This window comes from Triturus cristatus, chromosome 4_2, assembly GCF_964204655.1.
Source record: "Triturus cristatus chromosome 4_2, aTriCri1.1, whole genome shotgun sequence".
Taxonomy (NCBI): Eukaryota; Metazoa; Chordata; class Amphibia; order Caudata; family Salamandridae; genus Triturus; species Triturus cristatus.
This window is the reverse complement of record NC_140586.1, coordinates 982,249,419-982,270,008: the sequence shown is the minus strand read 5'-3', so window position 1 is coordinate 982,270,008 and position 20,590 is coordinate 982,249,419. Positions and strand designations below refer to the sequence as shown.

Genomic DNA, 20,590 nt, shown 5'->3' with positions numbered 1-20,590 from the left:
TCTTTTATTGTCGTCCTGCATCGGCCATGATAATGATAAAAACACTGTTTAAATGAAGCGGCAGCGCACACGAAGTAGGTGTCCTGCTGGACCTGCGCATATTTTTACAAAAAAAAGAAAATAGTCACACATTCTTACCTACTACTGCACTGTCTGCAGAGAAAACGAATTATCCACCGTCCACACAGTAGAGCCAGACTGCCCCAGGCCACAAATTGGGTCCTCACGAGAGTGCGTAGTGGTGAAGCGCGTGATGCGTCACCGCTACGTTCTCATCGCGAGGGCCGGGCAAAAATGTAGCCCAGGGCCGTCATTGGTAGCGCTGGCGCGCGCTCTCCAAGATTGACGGCCCTGGAGCAGGCTGGGATGGGACCAGTCAACAACCTATACGCGCCGGGCGGCGCCGCGGGCAGATTAAAGATGGTCATAAAGACGGTCATCATCATGCCAGGTGGAATGCAATTGCAGCAGAAGGCGCTGACGCACTGGCGCACTCAGCACTACAACCAAGTTGGTCAGTGCGCCAGTGCGCCAGTGCGCAGCGCGCTGCTTTCAGTTAAACTGACCCGCGCGCGCCGTTATCATTTGTTTAGTGATAGTGACACCGGCGCCGGCGCCGCCCTAAATATAGTGCCGCCTGGGGCGGTCCGCCCTCACCGCACCCCCCTAGCCACGCGCCTGGCAGAAACACTGGTTGTAGGATCTAGTGTGGCTTTGTCCATTGTGCTGCATCTTGCTCATGTGACACGCTGACTGCATGCTCATTGCATGTGGTGCTTGATTCACAGGTTTCGACCCATGAGGTGAGGGCGTACCCATAGTAGTGCCTCATTCTACCTCATACGGCCCTGCTACACTTGCGCCTGTGTGTGTGTGACCAGAATTATCTGGTGCAACCGGCATCATTGTGCACCAGATGTTGTGCCTCATTTCCAGGAGGATACTGAGAATGCAACACTTCATTGTGTGTGACTGGAATTGTCTGGTTTGACTCGTATCAACACTCAACAGACATGGTGCTCCGATTGCTTGGTTGCTACTTGAAAGGATGTGCGTCTGACAGGGGGCCTCTTTCTTCCCAGAGGCTCCCCTGATTCTTCCCCCATTTATCATTTGTTCCTTTTGAGCCGTCAGAGTGGCAGACCACCTGTCCTCTCCTCACCACGCCTGACGACTTCATGTTGCTAGCTTCTATTGCCATATCGGGCCTGGGTAGTGAGAGTGATCGAGTAGTCTGAAAGAACGCTTCCGAGTGTGGTCGGAAGTGGGTAAAGCAACTGTGTGACCTCCACCCCTGTGCTTTTGAGAACTGGGCGGTGCTGGAAGGCATACTGTTGAATTCATTGAGTGAGCGACTATTGCCCTCAGCCCGCTTCTGCTCCGCATCCTGTGGGTGAACTTCCAGAGTGGTGGCCAAACCCCCCAGTTGTCCAATGCATCCTAGTTAGTCCTTCTACCTTCCCCCACTTTCTTCCCTGGGACCCTGACAAAGTGTGACTCTGGCCATGATCGGCCTAGTATCAGGGAAGGGCTGTTCTTCTCCAACCCATAGGTGTGGTGTAGTGGGGGTTCGCTGAAAGGGTGAGGCGGGCTTGGAGCATGGTGTCTGCATTATACTGTCAACTGACCTGCTGGATATTAGTTGTACCCCATTACGCTGCTGTGTGCGTACCCCATATGGACCTGCCTGATATCTGTCGCACCGCGTACCAGTGGCGAGAGAGTGAGTGTTTGGGAGTGGCTGTGTGAGGACTCCCTGTTATGCAATACATCGCTAAGTGGTGTTGCTTTGTCGCAAGGGATCTGCCTCGTTAATATTTATGAGGCCGCAATTTGCGACCCATTGGGAATGGCCTGCAAACTTTTTTTTTAAATGCAGTCCGTTTTCCTTAAAGGAGAACTAGATGAGTTTTTTTAAAAAAATGAAACAATATATTTTAATTTTTTGAGGGCAAGCAGTGGTCCCTGGAACCACTGCCAGCTCTTGAAAATATTTTCTCACCCATTCACAAAGGAGAGGGATCCTCTTGGGACCCCTTCCTGTTTGCGAGTGGCTTACCACCTACTTGAAGGAGGCAGTAAACTTCGAGTGTTTTGCGACGAGAACAGTGGTAAAACAATTCTGACATGCTATTAGGAAGGGACACCGATGGCACACCCCTTCCTAATAGCGACTCGCAAACACTATTTTGCAAGTCACCTACGCGCAGAAAATAGCATTTGTACATACCACCGGCCTTTTTTGTGGTCGCCAGCGGGTCGATTTCCTGTTTGCGACTGCAAAAAGCGGTTGTAGATCCAGCCCAAAGAGGCAAGCTAGGGGCATGTGTACCCTATATATGGGCTCTATACTTGTTGTAAATGGAGCAAAGATTTAGGGGCAGATTTATGACTTCTGGCGCATCTCTGCTAATCAGCAGAGATGCGCCAGACGAGTTGCGACGCATCTGCCCACCCGTGCACCACCACTGATGCGCCGCATTTACAATGCGGCGCACCGTGGCACTCGGATGGGCAGATGCGTGACGCATCTCCAGTCGGAAATGCGGCGCATTGCTGGAGTTGCGTCACAAGCTCCTTAGCGACATTTGTGTTGCTTTGCTACGGAATCCAGATACTTTGTGAGTAAAAGGGTCGCAGAGACCACTGCCTTGAACTGAACTCCTCTTTGCACACCTTGAACTATTTTTGCAGCATTTTAAGAGTAACCCTAATTTTCTAGTATTGTGAATTTTTACTGTTATTGGTCTTGTGTTAAGTCTATATATAAAGATACTTATTTTTATAAATACTTGAGTGGTGTCCTTTTGTAGTGTTCCTCACTGTGTTACTGTGTATGGTCATAAATGCTTCACACACTGCCTCTGAGATAAGCCTAGCTGCTCGTGCTACGTTACCACAGGGTTGAGCAGGGGTTATCCAAGGGTGTAGCCCGTTTACTCTGACTTAGGAAGAAGGGTCCCTACTTGGACAGTGGCCAGCCATTGCCAACTAGAGACCCCCATTTCTTTCAGACGCTATTTAATAATTTTATATGTGCGGCGGAATATACCACACGTGCAAAAAGGAAGTACCAAGCAGTAAAAAGAGATATTTCTCCTTGTTATGCCAGTGTTGGACTTGGCCCTTTTTGCAGGGTCCTCCCTGTACTTTTCGCCTTCCTCCTGTACTTTTTCTGACATGTTGTAGGCTGTTTTATGACTCTGGGCACTTTACCACTGCTGATCAGTGCTAAAGTGCATATGCTCTCTATTGTAAATTGATGTATGGATTAGTGACTCCAGGATTGGCTGGTTTGGTTTACCTGTCAGACCCTAGTACAGTGCACCACGCGTGCCCAGGGCTTGTAAATCCAAGTGCTGCTGGTGGGCTCGCAGCACTGGTTGTTCCACACACAGAAGCGGCCTGTAAAAGTGTGTCTCAGGGCTGCCATTGCAGAGCCTGTGTACAGTCTGGTACTGCCATGCTGACTGGCAAGTGCACCCACTTGCCAGTCCCTAAACCTTCCCTTTTCTGCATATTAGTCACCCCTATGGTAGGCCCAAGGGCAGGGCGCATTGTAAGTATAAGGTAGGACAAGCCCTGATGTGTGTGGCATGTCCTAATGGTGAATTACAGCCATTTTCATGTTTCCCTATTGCAAGGTTACCTGTTCCCCATAGGCAAGAATGGGCAGTTTGATTATTACACCTTATAATCCTAACTGACTCAGGGAACTAGGTAGAAATTCGAGTTTAGTATGCCTGAACTCAGAATGATGAAATACATCTTTTAGTGAAGTTGGTTTTAACATTCTGTGTTTGAAAATATCACTTTTAGAAAGTAGGTATTTTCTTGTCTAACCATCCAAGCCTGCCTCTGCTTGGTTGTGTATTCCTTGTCTGGAGTTTGAGTGACAGGGGCTGGGGGATTCCAGGAGGCAGGGCGAGTCAGCACAGGGCTGAATAGAGAGATCTGCATGCAGATGGGTGGGAGGAGTTGCACCTGGAACCTGAATAGGGCTGTGCCTTCCCTCCACAATGCTGGATCCACCTCCTGTGGTGCGTCTGATGTCTTTGCCCTGCACTGTGAAAGAAAATAAGGAGTCTTGTCAACAAAGTGCTCCAGGACTAGCCAGAACTGGTTTGGACTAGGCAAAGTCCTCTCTGCCTTCATAGAACAAAGAGAAGCTGTGTATAAAAAGGAGGACCCAGACCCCAGAACTTTAGATCACTTTTGGGAAACAAGAAGAAACCTTTGCTGAGGAAAGGAACCAGAGAGACTGAGGAGAGACTTGAGGGATTGGCCTGCAGTGGTTGCCTGACTGCCACAGAGAGGAGAAAGGAACTTTGTGTGTACTTTATTCAACTTGTGAAGGATCTCCAAGAGCTTGGATAAGAGCTTGCCTCCTGCTGAAGTCTCAGGGACAACAGACTTCACCAACCAGCTCCCCAAGAGTTCTTTGGAAGTGCCTGCAGTTGTGCTGGGCTTTCTGAGGGACTGCGTGTCGCAAGGAGCTGGAAGCGCGACTCACGAGCAAGAAGCGTGATGCCAAACTGCCGCTGTACTTCACAACGCGAAAGCACCTTGCATCGCTGGAGAAGAGGATCGCCGTCGCATCAGATGCCACTGCATCACCAGGAAGCGTGTCGCATGGCCTGTCGCGGCTCAGAAGAATCGTTGAGTCACCGCAGGGCCACCACAGCGCCTCACATCACCAGACGCTGCCGCATCACCGGGAAGTGTGTCGCAGGACCCATCGCGGCTCAGAAGAATTGTTGAGTCACCGCAGGACCGTTGGATCGTTGCCAAAGCATCTCGCAATGCCGGAGAAGAGGATCGACATCACATCAGACGCCGCCGCATCACTGGGAAGCGTGTCGCAGGGCCTGTCGCGGCTCAGAAGTATCTTTGAGTTGCCGCACGGCCGTCAGGTGAGTACGCATCGTGTCGCATCAAGAAGAAGACGCCATCTTTGTCCCATTGTACTGGATCTTCATCGCATTACAGCATTGCTAGCCACATCGCCACAGAAGCGCAGTAAGAAACCGACGCATCACCTCCCAACGCGCAGAAAAACCGACGCATCACCTTCCCTCTGGTAAGGAACCGACACATCAACGCCCCCTACGCAGCAGTAGGGAACTGACACATCACCTTCCCTGGAGTAAGGAACTGACGCATCTCCGCTCTTGCGTGTAAGGAACTGACGCATCACCTTCCCTGCAACTCTTGCATATCGTTAAGTATCCAATGGTACATTGAACATAAGTGTCACATTTACCATCTAAAGAGAACTAAGCTATTTCTTCCATTTTTGAGTACAGTATTGTGGATTTTTGTCATTTGTGATCTTGTGATAAGTCTATATAAATAATACTTATTTTTATACTACAACCTGTGTGGTGTCCCTTTGTAGTGTTGTCACTATACTACTGTTTGTGTTTACAAATGCTTTACACACTGCCTCTGAGATGAGCCTGTCTGCTCGTGCCAAGCTACCAAGGGGATGAGCAGGGGGTTATTTTAGGAGTGTGCCACCTTACCCTGACTAGACTCAAGCATCACTATTTGGTCAAAGGTACCTACCGCTGCCAACTAGAGACCCTCAAATCTAACAGCCAGCCACAGGTAGGAGTACCATTTTAGCACAAACTCATGTTAACAAGTCTTGGTACATATAGGTTTACATCACACTTCATCGAAATGCCCGTGTTTTATCCATGTGACTTCTACCTGATGCAAGTTAATGAAAGGCAGTATAATGTGATGGTTTCCATTACGTTTTATTACAAAAACATGCAAATCTCATTTGAGTGGCTTTGTACATCCCAAAAACGACTACGGGGCCGATTACGATGTTGGTCGGAATCTTTCCGCCCAACACTATCTTGGAATCAAGACTTACCGACTCGCGGTTCCGCCTGACCGATTATGATGCGACCAAACCCTGTTCAGTCGGATTACCATTGTTTCCTATGGGAGCTCGTGTTCTGCCTGACAACTGGCCATAACACAGGCTCCAGTGGGGAAATGGGAGGTGTGGGGAAAACATTGCACCCTGTCGCAGACACCCCATGGTGTCTGCCACGCAATGCATGGTTTCACAGGGGGGTCCCTTAGGTACCCCCTCGGCCACCAACAGGAGGCTGCAGGATGAAGGTGGCCCTGCTAGGGGTCCCCAAATTCACTTTCTGACTGCTTTTTCGTGTCGGCCAGGCTGACTCGGAAAGGCTGCTGGAAATCGACATCGTAATCCCGAGGTCGGAAACGCTGTCCATTGGAGTGTACAATGCAGATCCGACCGACATAGATACTCCGAGAGCAGGTCGGAACTGATTCAGAATAACTGCACAGTTTACCTTCTGACTGCGAACATTGTAATTGGTCTATCGGAATGTAAACCAACCGAGTCGGTTGGAAGGGCTACAACACGGTAGAGTAGAATCTGGCTGTCTGTCGGAGCCTTCATGACCGACATCGTAATCGGCCCCTTAGTGTCAGGACTGCATCAAAAAATGAGGTTACATTTTTAGTAAATCTGGGCCTTATTTGTAAAAGAGTTTGACACAATGAGCATTCTGAGCAAATCTATTGCACATCCGGTTTACTGCGACCTGCTTGATTTTTTTTAGAGTCCTCCCATGCAAAAATTTGATATAATGTGTGAACTGATAAAAAACTAAAATTAGGCAACATGCTTAAAAATGTGTTTTCTGAGCCTACCCTGGACTTCAAACACAGAACATTTGTTTTGCATATGATAGATTTGTTTTGCATTTATTTATTTTAATTCAGTATGTGTTTCCCAGGAGCCCCTACTCATATTGGAGGTGGTCCCCATCCCTTCCTAACCATCCTACAACATTTATCAGGTGTAAATTTCAAAACAATGGATTTAACCCAGATCTGTGAATGGGAGTGAATGTTTGATTAATTCAGCATTCCGTCCATCCTCGGTTCTTTTTCAATTTGACCTCTTAATTGAGGCATTTATGTGGGGCCCCAGCTGGAACTGAAATCAAGAGGCTTTGCTTACTCCCTGCAGGTTAATGCTCTGAATTGAAAGCACATAACTTCCCACTCTGCTGAAAGTGCCCTGGTGTCGGCACCAAGAAAAAGTTTGCACATTTTACTGAGGGTAAATGGATCTGGCTTTGCAATACCACCTGGTCAGTGTGACTGCTCTCCCCCACGCAGCTCCAATGTTAAGTGCTGCCCTCTGAGCCCTGAGCTCTCGTTCTGCAGTAGGTTCAAGGCCCTCCTCTACCCTCAGACTCCTGCCTGCACCTCATCCCCGGGGTCCAGTGGGAGAGCACTCTGCCCATCTAATGTTCCGCTTTTTTCTATGACCTCTCTTTTTTGCTCTCCCTGTCGCTGTTGCACCCACTGCCCCTCCCACCTCCAATGTGTCCTTCCTGCTCCCACCTGCCAGCTGACTACCCTCCTCCCAGCCCCTACTTAATGGCGGCCGACCTCAGCAGGTACGCCACTGGCATGTGAAGGCGTGCCAAAGGCAAGCACTTCTGCGCGCATTCTTGACTCGACCGCGACCAGCGCCAGGGACCCTGGTCCCCCTACCTACCTTCATTACGACCCCAGCACCCTCTGCGCTTCCAACCCCGGAGGCAGCAACAACTGCCAGCTCTCAACGCCGAGCAACACCCAAGGCCCGATCTCCTGCCGACACTGTTGCTACACCTTCACCCACCTCTGGACTCCAGCAGCAGCCCCCAGCCTACCGGACACCACTGCAAACAAACCACTAAACTGCATCCTCCTCAATGTGCGCTCCCTACACAGGCACGCCATAGAAATTTATGACCTCTTCAACCACCACACACCTGACGTCGCCTACCTCACAGAAACTCGGACCAACGTCAGCTTTGTGCCCGACATCGCAGCTGCCATTTCTGACGGAAACAAGATCCCGAGGAATGACCGTCCCACCTGCCCAGGAGGAGGCATTGCCATCGTTCACAAAAGCTCCCTCCCCATGACAACCACAGACCTGGACGACGCTGCAACCCCCATGGAACATCTCCATCTCCAGATCCAGACCAACCCCTAAACGTCTCTCCCCAGAACCCTCATCTACAGGCTGCATGGCCTCCGTGCTCCTTTCACAGACACCATTGCCGACTTCATTGCACCCCACACCCTCGCCTCCATAGACTACATACTACTCTGAGATCTAAACTTCCACCTGGACATCCACGAAAACCCCGACACCACCGCCCTCCTAGAGATCCTTGCCAACATAGGACTGAAGTAACTTGTCACCGCCCCCAAGCACACAGCAGGACACACACTTAACCCCGTCCTCGCAGGAGGAAACAGCATTTCCTACAGCCACACCATGGAACCTCCTTGGAAGGACCAGCACTGCATCCATTTCTCCTATAGAAAACCCACCGTACACAAGCACGCTCCGCCTCTCCCGCAGAAGCTGGAACAAAGTCACCGAAGAACAGCTCACCTTCACCAGCACTACACCTCCAACACCTCCAATGACGCAAGAAACCAACACCGCGGCAAGTAACCGCCGCTGCTGTATCACTAACCATGCCGACACCCTCGCCCCCTCAAGAAGCTACAGGACAACACAAAAAGAAAGCAAGCTGGTTCACCCCTCCATTCTAAGAAACCAAGCGTTCCTGCCAATGACTTGAAAAGAAATGGAGAAACAGCAAAACCCCTTAAAACACGCACCGCCTATAGAACAGCCAGCACAGCACCCCACCAACTCATGAAATCACAAAGAAGGACTTCCTCCAAGACAGAATCCTCACCAACACCCACAACTCCAAAGAACTCCTCTCCATCATCCAGGAACAACAGACGTCCCACCCTTCCAAGACCTTTTTTCACCTCAAGATTGTGATGCTCTAAGAAAAAATCAACAACCAAGACCTCTGACCTCTTCGGCCCCCACCCCCAGCGACCCCACCCAACAGACCATACTAAGTTGGATCCTGTGAAGGACGGGGCCACTCTAGGGCCCCACAAATTATTTCCACATCCACCTGCTACGCCTTCCCAAATGAAGAGTCGGTCGGACAGTAGAGAATGAAAAACTTTATCGAATATATGCTCCGCAGAGGAGCCCCAGGTCAGGCCTTCACCCTAAGATGGTTGCCGAGTGGGACTAACTCCCCAAGGAGTGCTAATACATGATAAACCCTTCTGGGGGCTTCAGCCACGCCTCTTGTGGAAAAGTACAGGCCTGAGCCGGGCATGAACAAAGGAGGTACAGAGAGATGAGCTAACACCTGCCAGACGGGTGCGTTATCAGTACTCCAAGGCCAATGTGCTGGGCCTCAACGTCTCTTAACGTAGGAGCAGAAATACACATACAGAAAGGAATGTACGAAAAGAACATCTATTCATAAGCAAATCAGAGTTCAACCTTGGACAGCAGAGAAAGAATAATAACAGTATACAGTTTTACAGTTCTGTTGAAGCAAGCAAAAAGCAAAATGGGGCCTAGCGTGGATGCGACCTAAACAGACTTCTTGTAGTCGTAAATTACAAGATGGAGGCACACAAGCCAACGAAGCTTACATGCCGCAAGGATAACTCAGTGGGTTTCATAGTGCTAATACAAATGGCGTCTATTTAGCCACATAATGCTAACCTACATAATATGTATAAATGCACAATAAAAAGGGGAATTTAAAACCTAACACCCGCTCACGACGATGATGACTACCTCTCTGGAGCATCCTCACAACACTGCCCCCCACATCTTCCACAGGGCCACCAAGTCCATTGCACCCAAACCATGCCGGACGATCAACTGCTCACTAGAGACGCCGCATTCACTGACAACTGGAATCATGCCAAATTCAACCCCCTTCTCTGCAAACACGACAGACCACAAGAACATCAGGCCCTTCTCACTGCTTCTATTCGCAGCCAATGTCATCGAAAAGGCGTCAGCACCCAGTTAGCAAACTTAGTTGAAGCCATCAAGGTCCTGGACATCTCCCAAACTGGATTTCGCAGCAACCACAGTCCAGAGATCGCCCTACCCGCCTCCATCGATGACATCTGCGTCCTCCTCTACCAGGGCCAAACGGCAGCCCTCATCTTCCTGGACCTCTCAGCTGCCTTTGACTCCGTCTCCCACTGCACTCTAGCCACCAGACTCAACAACGCTAGCATCTGAAGAAAGGCCCTAGACGGGACACGCTCATTTCTCACAGGCAGAACTCTCCGAATCAGACTCCTGACCTACCTCTCAGAACCGACAGAGACTAGATGTGAAGTATCCCATGAGCTCAACATCATCTCCTATGCCGACAAAACCCAGCTCATCCTCTCCCTCACCAAGGAACCTAACATCACCAGGCACTACCTCCAAGAAGTGATGAAAGCTGTAGCAACCTGGGTGAAGAAGAGCTGCCTGAAACTCAACTCAGAGAAAACAGAAGTCCTCATCCTTGGCTCCACCCTCTCTGCATGGTATTATGCCTGGTGGCCCCTCGCCTTTAGAAACCCCCCTCACCCTCCCCACGACAGACCATGCACAAAACCTCGGCATTATACTGGACTCATCACACACGATGAACCACCAGATCAAAGCTGTATGCTCGACCTGCTTCAACACCCTCCGCATACTCCGAAAATCTTTCATATGGATTCCCTCCAAATCCAGAAAAATGGTCACGCACACCCTTATCACTAGCAGACTGGACTATAGCAATGCCCTCGACGCCAGAATCAACAAATTATTTTGTAAGTTCCAGACATGCCAGATGCTGCAGCCATACTGATCCTAGACAGCCCCCGTGACAACCACATCACCCAACACCTCCGTGACCTCTACTGGCTCCCATCAAAAGAAGAATAACCTTCAAGCTCCGCACGCACGCACAAAAGGCCCTCCAGAACATTGGGCCAGCATACTTAATGAACCTCCTCTCCTTCCATGCCGCCAAGATAGACCTCTGATCAGCCAACCTCTCTCTGGCCACCATTCCACACATCTATAAGAGCAGAACGGGTGGTAAGTCCTTCTCCTACCTCGCAGTCCTGACCTGAAACGACCTCCCCCTCCACCTCGGGCAAAGCCCTACACTGCTCCAGGTCAGACATGACCTCAAGACCTGGCTCTTCAGATGACCCAGAACCAAACGGAGCCGCCCCACAGTGCCCTGAGACGCATGAGTAGCTGCGCTTTACAAACCCATGATTGATTGCATGGCTGCCAGTCCCAGATCCACACGGATCCCCCTGCATCTTAGCCTTGTTAGTTGTAAAATGTTGTCAAGCTATAGAGCATCCTTCCGATCCACAAATATTGAAAAACACGACTACCTCCGCCTGAATACCTCTCTAACCTTTGTTCTTCTCTTCTCCCCTTTAAGGTACAGTGTTTCCAAGTCACATTTTGGGAGTCATTCCTGTTTCCGAAAATACCTACAAACAGGCTGTTCTGCCGCCCTTTGTGGAAGGCTTAAATTCCTTGACGTCTGTTGCTGAAATCTTGCTGAACAGCACCGGCCTGCCGCAAGTCATTCCAAATGTTCGCCAACTCCTAGAGTTGTCGCACAAAAGTCTATCCAAGGCCGAGCAGTCCTCCCTGGCACAAGTGATATCATTGAGCGCGAACATACAAGCGCATTTAGACAAGATCAACGGCTTGAATGAGGAACAGAAGGCGCTAGAAGAGAAGAAGCAGGCCCTTACAGTGCTACTCTCTGGACAGCAGGGTCAGGAGTCCCTCGCCAGCCAACTGCAAGCTGCAAAGAAAGACCTGAAGAATGCGACTGACATTATAGACCGAGCGACGAAAGCATGGTACGATGGACTGGCAGAGAGGAAGAGGGGCATCGGCCTGATCTTCATCCCTTTTGTTGGACCAATAATAGGTATATATCACTCTTGGCTCATAGTGAAATGCCACACCCACATTCAGACCACTCAGTCCCACACAAAACCCACATACACACGAGGGCCAACATGTCAAAGACTTTATGCAGCACAGGGCAGCAAACAATGGTTCAACTGGCGAGAGCTGAAAGGTGCCATAGCTACAAAGGGTTGGCACAGTAACGCTCTCTCCATGTGCTGGCACACTTTCTGCAGCCATGACTTCAGGCAGGTACCCTTGCGCCCTAGGATGAGGGCAAGTGAGCTGTGGGCAGGATAGTTTTGTGTAGAAAGGATTTCTTTCCTGCACAAAAACTATGTTTTAATGCAACTTCCTCTGTTCATGCGTGCTGCGGAATACCGCACACATGCAGAGAGGTAGAGAGGAGGAAACATAAAAACAATGTTCTCATTATGCCAGCCTCTGGAAGGGGGAACCCATGTATAGAAGTCTTGATAGATATAAATTTGCTTCAGAATCCATGGGTGGATGCACAGGAATGCCCATGCACCATGCATTGAACACATTTGAAGCATAGCTTTCGGTCATATGTCAACACAACTTGTCATTTGCTTTAGTTTATAAATGTCATCCTGGATTTTGATCCGGGTTTGTGTTTGAAAAGCAACACAAACTAATGCAAAATCTGTGCAAATCTGGCCCTGGTTTCTAACACACACACACCCACACACCACACTCTGGAAGACACGCACATTCACATATACGGGTACATCACTCTGGAAGTCACATTCACAACAACTCACCATGCTCACACACATGCATAAACTTAAAGAGGCTCAGCTGGAAAGACAACTCACAAACACAGACATACACACACATGCACACACACATAGTGGACAAATACCAACTCTCTAGGCAATAGAATACAACGCAAGCCTTTAAATGGGATGTGCTATGCGAGCCCGCCTTGAGTGGCTCCGCATGGCTTAGCCTAAATCATTTCCTTTCATTACTCTGAATTGAAAAGGCATTCCATGGATCCAGCTATACATTTTTACACTATCCCATATTTACTGGGATTGCATCAGAATATTACACTTTCCCAAGTGAGGTGTGACAAGGAGAAATGTCTTAATTTCCTCTTTTCAGCTGTGCTGCATTATGCAGCCCACCGAGAAAGAGGAAAATACCTCTAAGGATTGTTTTTGTGCAAGAAGGTGACCCTTTCTGCACAAAATCAATCCTGCCTGTAACGCAGGCACCCTCGCACCGTGCTGCACGGGTGTCCGCATTGGCTCTAAGCTGCACACCGTGCACCAGCTCAAGAAGAGAGCATGGATGATCTATATCTTTGTAAATATGAAGCATTTCTGCTCTATTCATTTTACGCAATGCAGTTCATTTCACCTTTTTTGCTTGTTACCCTGATTTGCCTATAAGTTTTGTAAATTGTAATATTCTGCCTCTCTGTAAAGGGAACTAAAATGAAGTGCACGATGTAGAGAGTGCAAGATATCCTCAGAGAAAGAAAGAGCAACAAGCAGATACTAACTGTCTTTTCCAGATAGTCTGGGCAAGCTGTTAGGCTTACCAGAGGACAGTGTTAAGCATGTGTTGTACTCAATTAGACAAACACTCAAAAAGACATCCAAAATCAATTTTGAATAAAATTAACATGATTCTGTATATATGTTTTTTGAGAAGCAAGAGTTCAAATTGGAAATATACTTTATACAGCTTCAATTACTTCAATAAATAATTTGTAGACTTTAATTACGGTGAGAAATGCAGCGCAGTTCAAAAAATGCAGCACTTTCAGCACCTAGGCACTTGGCAGTCGATACCATCAGATATTTATTATTTATTATTGCTGCCGTCAGAGAAAGCAATGGAAACGTACAGCTTGAACGCAGTAGACCGCCAAAACAGTTACCATCGTGGTCGCCGGCAGCAGGTCAGGGTAGGTCTATGGATGCCAAACACAGCCAAGCCAGCGGTCTTGGCGGCTGGACAGCTGGTCTAATGTGGATGGCGGCGGACCACCGGCTCAAATGCCCTCCCGGTCACTGGAATGAGGGCTTCACAAAGGATTTTTAAAGTTCACTGTCAGCGGACGGGCCACGGGTGTGATGCAGAGCAGACCATCATGGAGCAGGCAGTCATGCCACCGTTACTGCTGGACGCTGTGGCCTCAGTGTAAGGAGTCGCCTCCTCTCACCAGGTTTTGTGGGAACCACTGACATCTCCACTTTCCTGTGCCGAGGCTGTTGCAGGCTTTCAAGAGTGGGGCAGATCCTAAGCCCCAGGCACAGATCTTCCCTAAAGGGTCTCCCTGGGCCCAAGAGCTCAGGCTGGTAAGGCCCCACCTCCTGTGCCTTAGTTCGTTCTGGGGCTGACTCTTCGTCTCCCCGAGTAGAGACGTCCGGTGTCTGTTCAGAAGCTGGTTCCCCACTCTTCCTGCCTTTCTTCTCGGAGGGCTGGGTCATTCTTACAGACTCCAGCACCTATTTTGCACTCTAAGCTCTGCTCTGTGCACAGTTTTTTGTACACGCCCAGTGTGTGATTCCAAGGATCCTCAGTGCTCCCAGATCAATACCAAGCAAACTGGGAGTGTCAGAGAGACTGCTTTCTCTTACCTACCAGCAAACCCCCTCATCCCAGTCAAAGGACACCATTGCCATGGGATGGTTTGTCGTCACATTGTCAACGTTTGTGACTGGATGGGACCTTCCATGCATGCAATGATCACGCTGTTGGCACTTTATAAGTCCTGCTCGGTATCTAATCTTTTACCAAAGTTGCATTGGCTGCCTACAGCAAAAAGAATTCAGTTTAAGTCCTTGTGTCTAGCCCATAAAATTCTAACACAACAAGGCCCTCTGATTTTAAGGGACCTGTTAGTTCAGTATATCCCGAATCGCCCCCTTCGCTCCGCCAACTCGGGTTTGGCCTGTACCCCTTGTTTTCAAAGAGTCAGAGCTGGTGGATGTTCTTTTAGGGTCAAGGCAGCCCACCTGTGGAATTCCCTCCCGATCTCTATCAGAGGATTGCAGAATCATTTGATATTTCGAAAAGCTTTAAAGACCTGGCTTTTCCCGGCGTAATCTGGTTTGTGTCGGTTGGAGTAGTCTTTGGCACTTGTTCTTTGGGAAGCGCTGGGACGCCCCGTGACTGGGGCAGCTATGCGCTATATAAATCCGTAAATAAATAAATCAGGGGACACTAGATTCTGAGTCAGGGTGGTGATACGAGCACCTGTGTCTCGCAGTCCTTCCACCCTAGCCCCATTAACAGCAGGATGCTGTCTGTATCCTTTTATGTCATTGGCTCAGTCCTCATACCTCAGTGAGCTCTCTGACTTTCTTCTGATATCCCATCGTAAGAGTGGCTGCTGCATTTACTGCACAAGAATTGAGGCATATTTCTTGTTTTTACGGTCAGGGTGTCCAGATTGGTGCCCAAAGGACCAACAGCCCTGACACCAAACCTTCTAAGGATCCCAATTCTTCCCCTGGTACACCCCTTGGCTGTGAATTGTCTCTGGGCCCAACCTTCTGAACAGATTTTTGGGGCCCTGATGTAGAAGACTCTTTGTTCATAGGATTACCCTTTTTACCTGGGTGGGGGCTTTCTGGCCTCCCTCTTTGGTCTCCCCCCCCAATGGTGGTTCTGGTCATGCTAGTTTTGATCCAGTGGTTTGATTTCTTCCCCAACTCTAGAGGAGAAAGTAGGCTCCTTCATAATTAAATTGTAAAGCCTTTTTAGTCTTTCATATTGTTACCTGTAACCAACCATCAAGTGTTTTTACTGAAAAGTCAACAAATTTGACACAGAACTGACTCTCCCAGAAACATATTCTATACTCTACAGTGGTGAGGCCAAAGACCTTTGTCAGGGCACACTTCAGGAGCTCAAAGGTCTTGACATCGGCCTCATTCAATGTCAAGAGTCTATCCTGACATTTTCCTGAGAACAGTGTGAGAAGGTTTTTTTCTACTTCCCAATACACAAGCTCTCTCAAAAGCAGTGAACCATTTGGTGATATCATCACCCTCTGTATATAGGGGATATCTACTTTGGGGAGTTTTAGGTTAAAAGATTTCTCTCTCACTATTTACTTGTATGCTGTCACCAGAGATCGGTCCGAGCCCATTTACTTCCTTTTGTATTTCTATTTCGAGGAGCTGAGTTTCTAAACTCAGGGCTCATTTATGAGCCCTTGCAACACCTCTGCGCCGCTGGTGTGTCACTTCTGTGACGCACCGGCGGCGTAAAAATGCACCATGTTGCGCCTTATTGACTAGTGACGCTTCTAGGCAGATGCGTCACTTTCTAAACCTCTGCGCTACATTATACCTGAGTCAGGTATAATATATGCATGGTGGGCATGCCCCCGCATCCAAGCCTCGTAGAAGATATAAGATTTCCGTGCGCCACTTCTAGGACGCCACTGCATGAAAGCCTTATGCCTGCCTCATGGCAGGTGTTTGCCCAACACAGGCCCGTTCACATGGGGCTTGCCCCATATGAAAGGATCATTGCTGGAGCTCTGTCACGCTTCCGACACAACTCCAGCAATGTGTCAGTTTTATGCCGACAGATATGTCAGAAATACAGACGTATCTGTCATTCCTTGCGACATGATGCGTCTGACAGTTAGCATGACGCATTCATCGTGTCGCGACGAGGGCGCACTGAGAAGTGACGCATCACTGTTTTCACGCAGCGATGCGTCACTTCTCATAAATGAGGCCCTCAGTCTCTTGACCAATGGTTTTACCTGGAGGTTCTCCACCTGAGGGGACCTCACCTGTTTCTGAGGGGACTGACTCATGTCCACTCTCAGCATCATTATCAGTGATAATGTCATCATCCTTAGATTGGGACACCATATCTGGGTCATCTTTCTCAGACTGAGCTAACAGTTGTCTGAGATATTCACTCTTACAACTTGTGCCCATTCTGATGTCGTAGCACTTACAGATGTTTCTGCAATGTGCATCGTTCATGTCCAATGAAGGGGTCATGTCAAGGAAGACGGAGGAAACAAGCAGCTAATACTAACTCCCTTTTTGTGGTAGTGTGGGCGAGCAGTTATTCTCATCAGAGGACAGTGTTAAGCAGAGGCAATAAATGCGACACATACTGAAGGATAAATAAAAAGATTCTTTATATATGTTTTTGAGAAGCAAGACTTCATATCGGAAATATTTTTTATACAGTTCAAGCAACTTAAATAAATACTTGTAGACTTTTAATTATGGAGAGAAATGCAATGCAGGTCACAATATGCCGCGCTTTCAGTATCTAGCCACTCACTGGTTGATATCCTCAGATATTTACCATTGCAGTCGTCGGAGAAAGCAGTGGAAGAGTATGGCATGAATTGAGTTCAGTAGACCATCACACAGTTGCCGTCGCGGGTGCCGGCAGCAGGTCACTGTAGGTCTCTGGATGCCGAACACCATCAACTCAGAGGTCGTGGTTGCTGGGCGGCTGGTGTAGATTTGGAGGGCAGAGGGCTGCCTGTTCAGATGCCTAGAGGTCACTGGAAGGAGGACTCCACTGAGGAGTTTCAAAGTTCACCAGCACCGACGGGCCACAGGTGTGATACAGAGCAGGCCATCACGGAGTCGGCCGTCCTGCCAACGTTGCAGCTGAATGCCATCAAAGTCCTTGGCAAGAGGATACGGCTCTCTGGAGCAAGGCTGTTTGCAGCATTGGTCCTCAGGCTGAGAGGATTCCTCAAGGTGATGGAGGTGTACAGGGTCAATTCCACCGGACTGGTAAACAAACAGGCCTGGGAAGCTGCAATGTTTCTTTCCCAGTGGTGAGTTGCATGAGCACAGAGTGTGCCAGTCCTCAACCACGGGGGTTGCTTCACTGGCAGATGCCGGGGCCAAGAGTCCTAGGCCAAAAGGAGGATCTTGGCAGTTTACAAAGTCTGCATGGGCTCTGAGGTTTCTTGGAGGCCTTGCAGGCTTCAGGAAGAGGAGCAATTCCCAGTTGTCAAGTCTGCTTGCAGTTGGCAGGGATCTGCGCCGGTTTCTTCTGCAGTAGGACTCAGTTCCTGGTCCCTCAGAGATCTTCTTCCATTGCCTTTTATAGGTCTGTCATATTTGAAGTCAGTTTCTCGGGGAGCCGCCTGAATGCTGAATTTAGGGGTGTTTTTAGGAGAGCCAGGTAGTAGCTAATGGGCTGCCTAACTGTAGGGTGCCTACACCCTCTTTATGCTCACCCCATTAGGGGGTCGGCACACCCCGACTCCTAATAAGCTACTTTCTCCAATCTTAAGTTGACAGATGGTGAAAAGTAGGGTCTACCTTGCCTGTCTGACCTGAGGGGTTGTACAGGGTGAAGGTAGACCCACCTCCTACTTTACCTAATTTTCCCACCAACAGTGGAGCAAGACTGGGGATCGCCATCTACTTCGAGCAGCAGAGGGCTGGGTTCGGGATTCAAAGGTGGCATGTCCTTTGAAGTTTCCTCTTCTGCAGAGGCTGATCCTGCAGGGGGAAGGAGTGACAACCTCTGCTCAAAGCAGCCATTGTCTCTGGATCTGGGAGCTCCTACTCTCTTCCCAGGGGTCCAGAAACATGTCTGGTGGTGGCAGGCTGGCTAAAACTAGACAGGGACAACACCAGTGAGTGGTAGGCTTTCAAGGATTTGATAGTTTTTTCCATATAATAACAAGCAGCGGGCAGAATTGGCAGAGTTTGATCCCACAGAATTCCATTAAAATTCTGTGAGATTCTGTGGAATTCGGACGGGGCAGAGTGGCACTATTTTCTTAAAGCAAAATACACCCTTACAGCCAGACAGGTCCCTCTATGTTTAAAAAACATTGCAGAATAAACTTCCACCTTAAACATAGAGAGACCGCTCCTTCTTCCTACCCGGTTTAGAAACCAACCACTGCAGATTATTTTAGCCATCAGAGTGGCAGAATTTATCAGTAATTCTGCATAACAGGAGTAACTCAGAATTACCCAAAGATCTACCCAGAGCTAATATTATTAGCTAGCATGCTATCCTAGTAGCAGAACATGAAATCATTTTTAAAAGGTGCCTCATATCCAAATGTTCAACGATTGCAATGCCATGCTTTGCCCTCTGGTAGGTGCAGGGTCTGAATACTCTCTGAATGTCTTTGTCTGTGTCTTTACACACCTCAGTGTTGCGGTGCACCCATAAACATGTCGTCTTTTTTCCCATTCTGTTAGGTAATATCATAATCAGTAGAGCAAAGGAAGCTCAGCAAAAAGCAGTGAATGAACTACAAGCAGCCAGAACATTGAGGAGAACACACAAGAACGTTGTGGATAAATTTGACTCTCAGATTCTAGCCTCTGAGACAGAAATCCGTTCCATCGAAGAGACCATTCCGGCTAACACGGCAGCAATTCAAGTCCTCCAACAGGATCTAAGCTCGGAGAGGGCACTGCATAAAACCTGGAACACCTTCCTCATCTTGTTGAGTAAATGCACCAGTGTGCTGAGCACTGTGGCCGCCAAGACCAGTGCGGCCAACATGTCCCTGGGGCTCAGTGAAGTGCTTGACGGTCTGCTGGGAGTCTTGAATGAGATTGGAGTGGCTTTACGCCCCCTGGTTGAAGGTAGCACAGATTACTCCTTCCTGATCTCTCATAAATTACAAACCGTCATACAAAAGCTGGACGAGGCTAACCGTAGGCTGAAGAAGGCTGCAGCGTCCTAAGTCAGCGCCTTCCTGCAGCTCTGCAGTGTGTGGCAATCCCTGTCCTCTGCCTCCATGCCCTCTGCTCTGCAAGACCTTAGGTGGAGCTCTCACATCTCCGAAGCTTCGCTCCTTACTTGTGAATGTGCTGCCCGCTGACCAGGTCCTCGAGCCCAAAGAAGGCATAAAATCAAGCTCAGCATCAACCTCCTGCCAGACCCAGAAAAGTGCACTCCCATTGACCTCGTCTTCAGTCCATAAACCTAGGACATCCAACAGCACATCAGGGTCGTGTGGGGTGTAGAGGTCAGTCTGGTGTCGCTACGGGTCTGGATGGGCCACACCACGAGGCCGGGTCCAACACTAGGACATCCAACAGCACATCGCCAACACCAACCCTGCTTCATCTCTTGCAGCCGCCCCTTGCCCTAAAACCCAGCAACAATCCATTCTCAAAGTCCCGTCTCACCATCACATTCCCTTGAAGGCATTTCCAATGCTTTGCTGGAGGGCAGCGCTGCAAGCCTTCCTGCTGCACTGCCTTCCGAGAAAAGGAAAGGGCAGGAATCTGCCTTGTTGATCAGATACAGCTCATCCCTGTCTTCTTTCCCTGCACTGGCACTAAAGTGACTGCCAAGCGCCACGTTGCAAGGGTGTCTGCGTTGGGGGAATTATTGTTTTTGTGCAGGAAAGGACAGCATCCTGCACAAAAGCAATCCATGGAGGCAATTTCCTCTTCTATGTGATCTGCTAATACAGAGGAAACAAATTTGGAGACAAAAGTTATTTCTCCTTGTTGCACCTCCTCTACTCCTCACCATGCGTAGGCTTCTGACGCATTCCCAAGTTTACGGAACTTTGTAAATCTAGGAATGTGTCAAGTGCCATGGGTGTTATATTGGAACACCCCGGCAGGCCTCATCCCAGAGCGAGGCAACTCGGCGACTTACGCTGCGTTGCCTAACACCATATCTACAATGCCATGAAAAGCCGTAATTGACATGACCTTGTAGCTATGGACTGCAACGTGTGCCACTGGAGCGTCATTAAAGTGACATTCTTGCAGTGCAGGGACC

The 20,590-nt window shown here is 49.0% G+C and overlaps 1 protein-coding gene across 1 annotated transcript; it reads left to right on the top strand.

The window, feature by feature from the left end:
- The first annotated feature begins 420 nt into the window (after positions 1-420).
- Positions 421-19,535, top strand: LOC146839207 (uncharacterized). The gene is made up of 3 exons (XM_085600017.1): positions 421-514; positions 11,352-11,855; positions 19,042-19,535. The coding sequence occupies exons 1-3, from the start codon at positions 421-423 to the stop codon at positions 19,533-19,535; spliced, it is 1,092 nt and encodes a 363-aa protein (XP_085456143.1).
- The last annotated feature ends 1,055 nt before the right edge of the window (positions 19,536-20,590 follow it).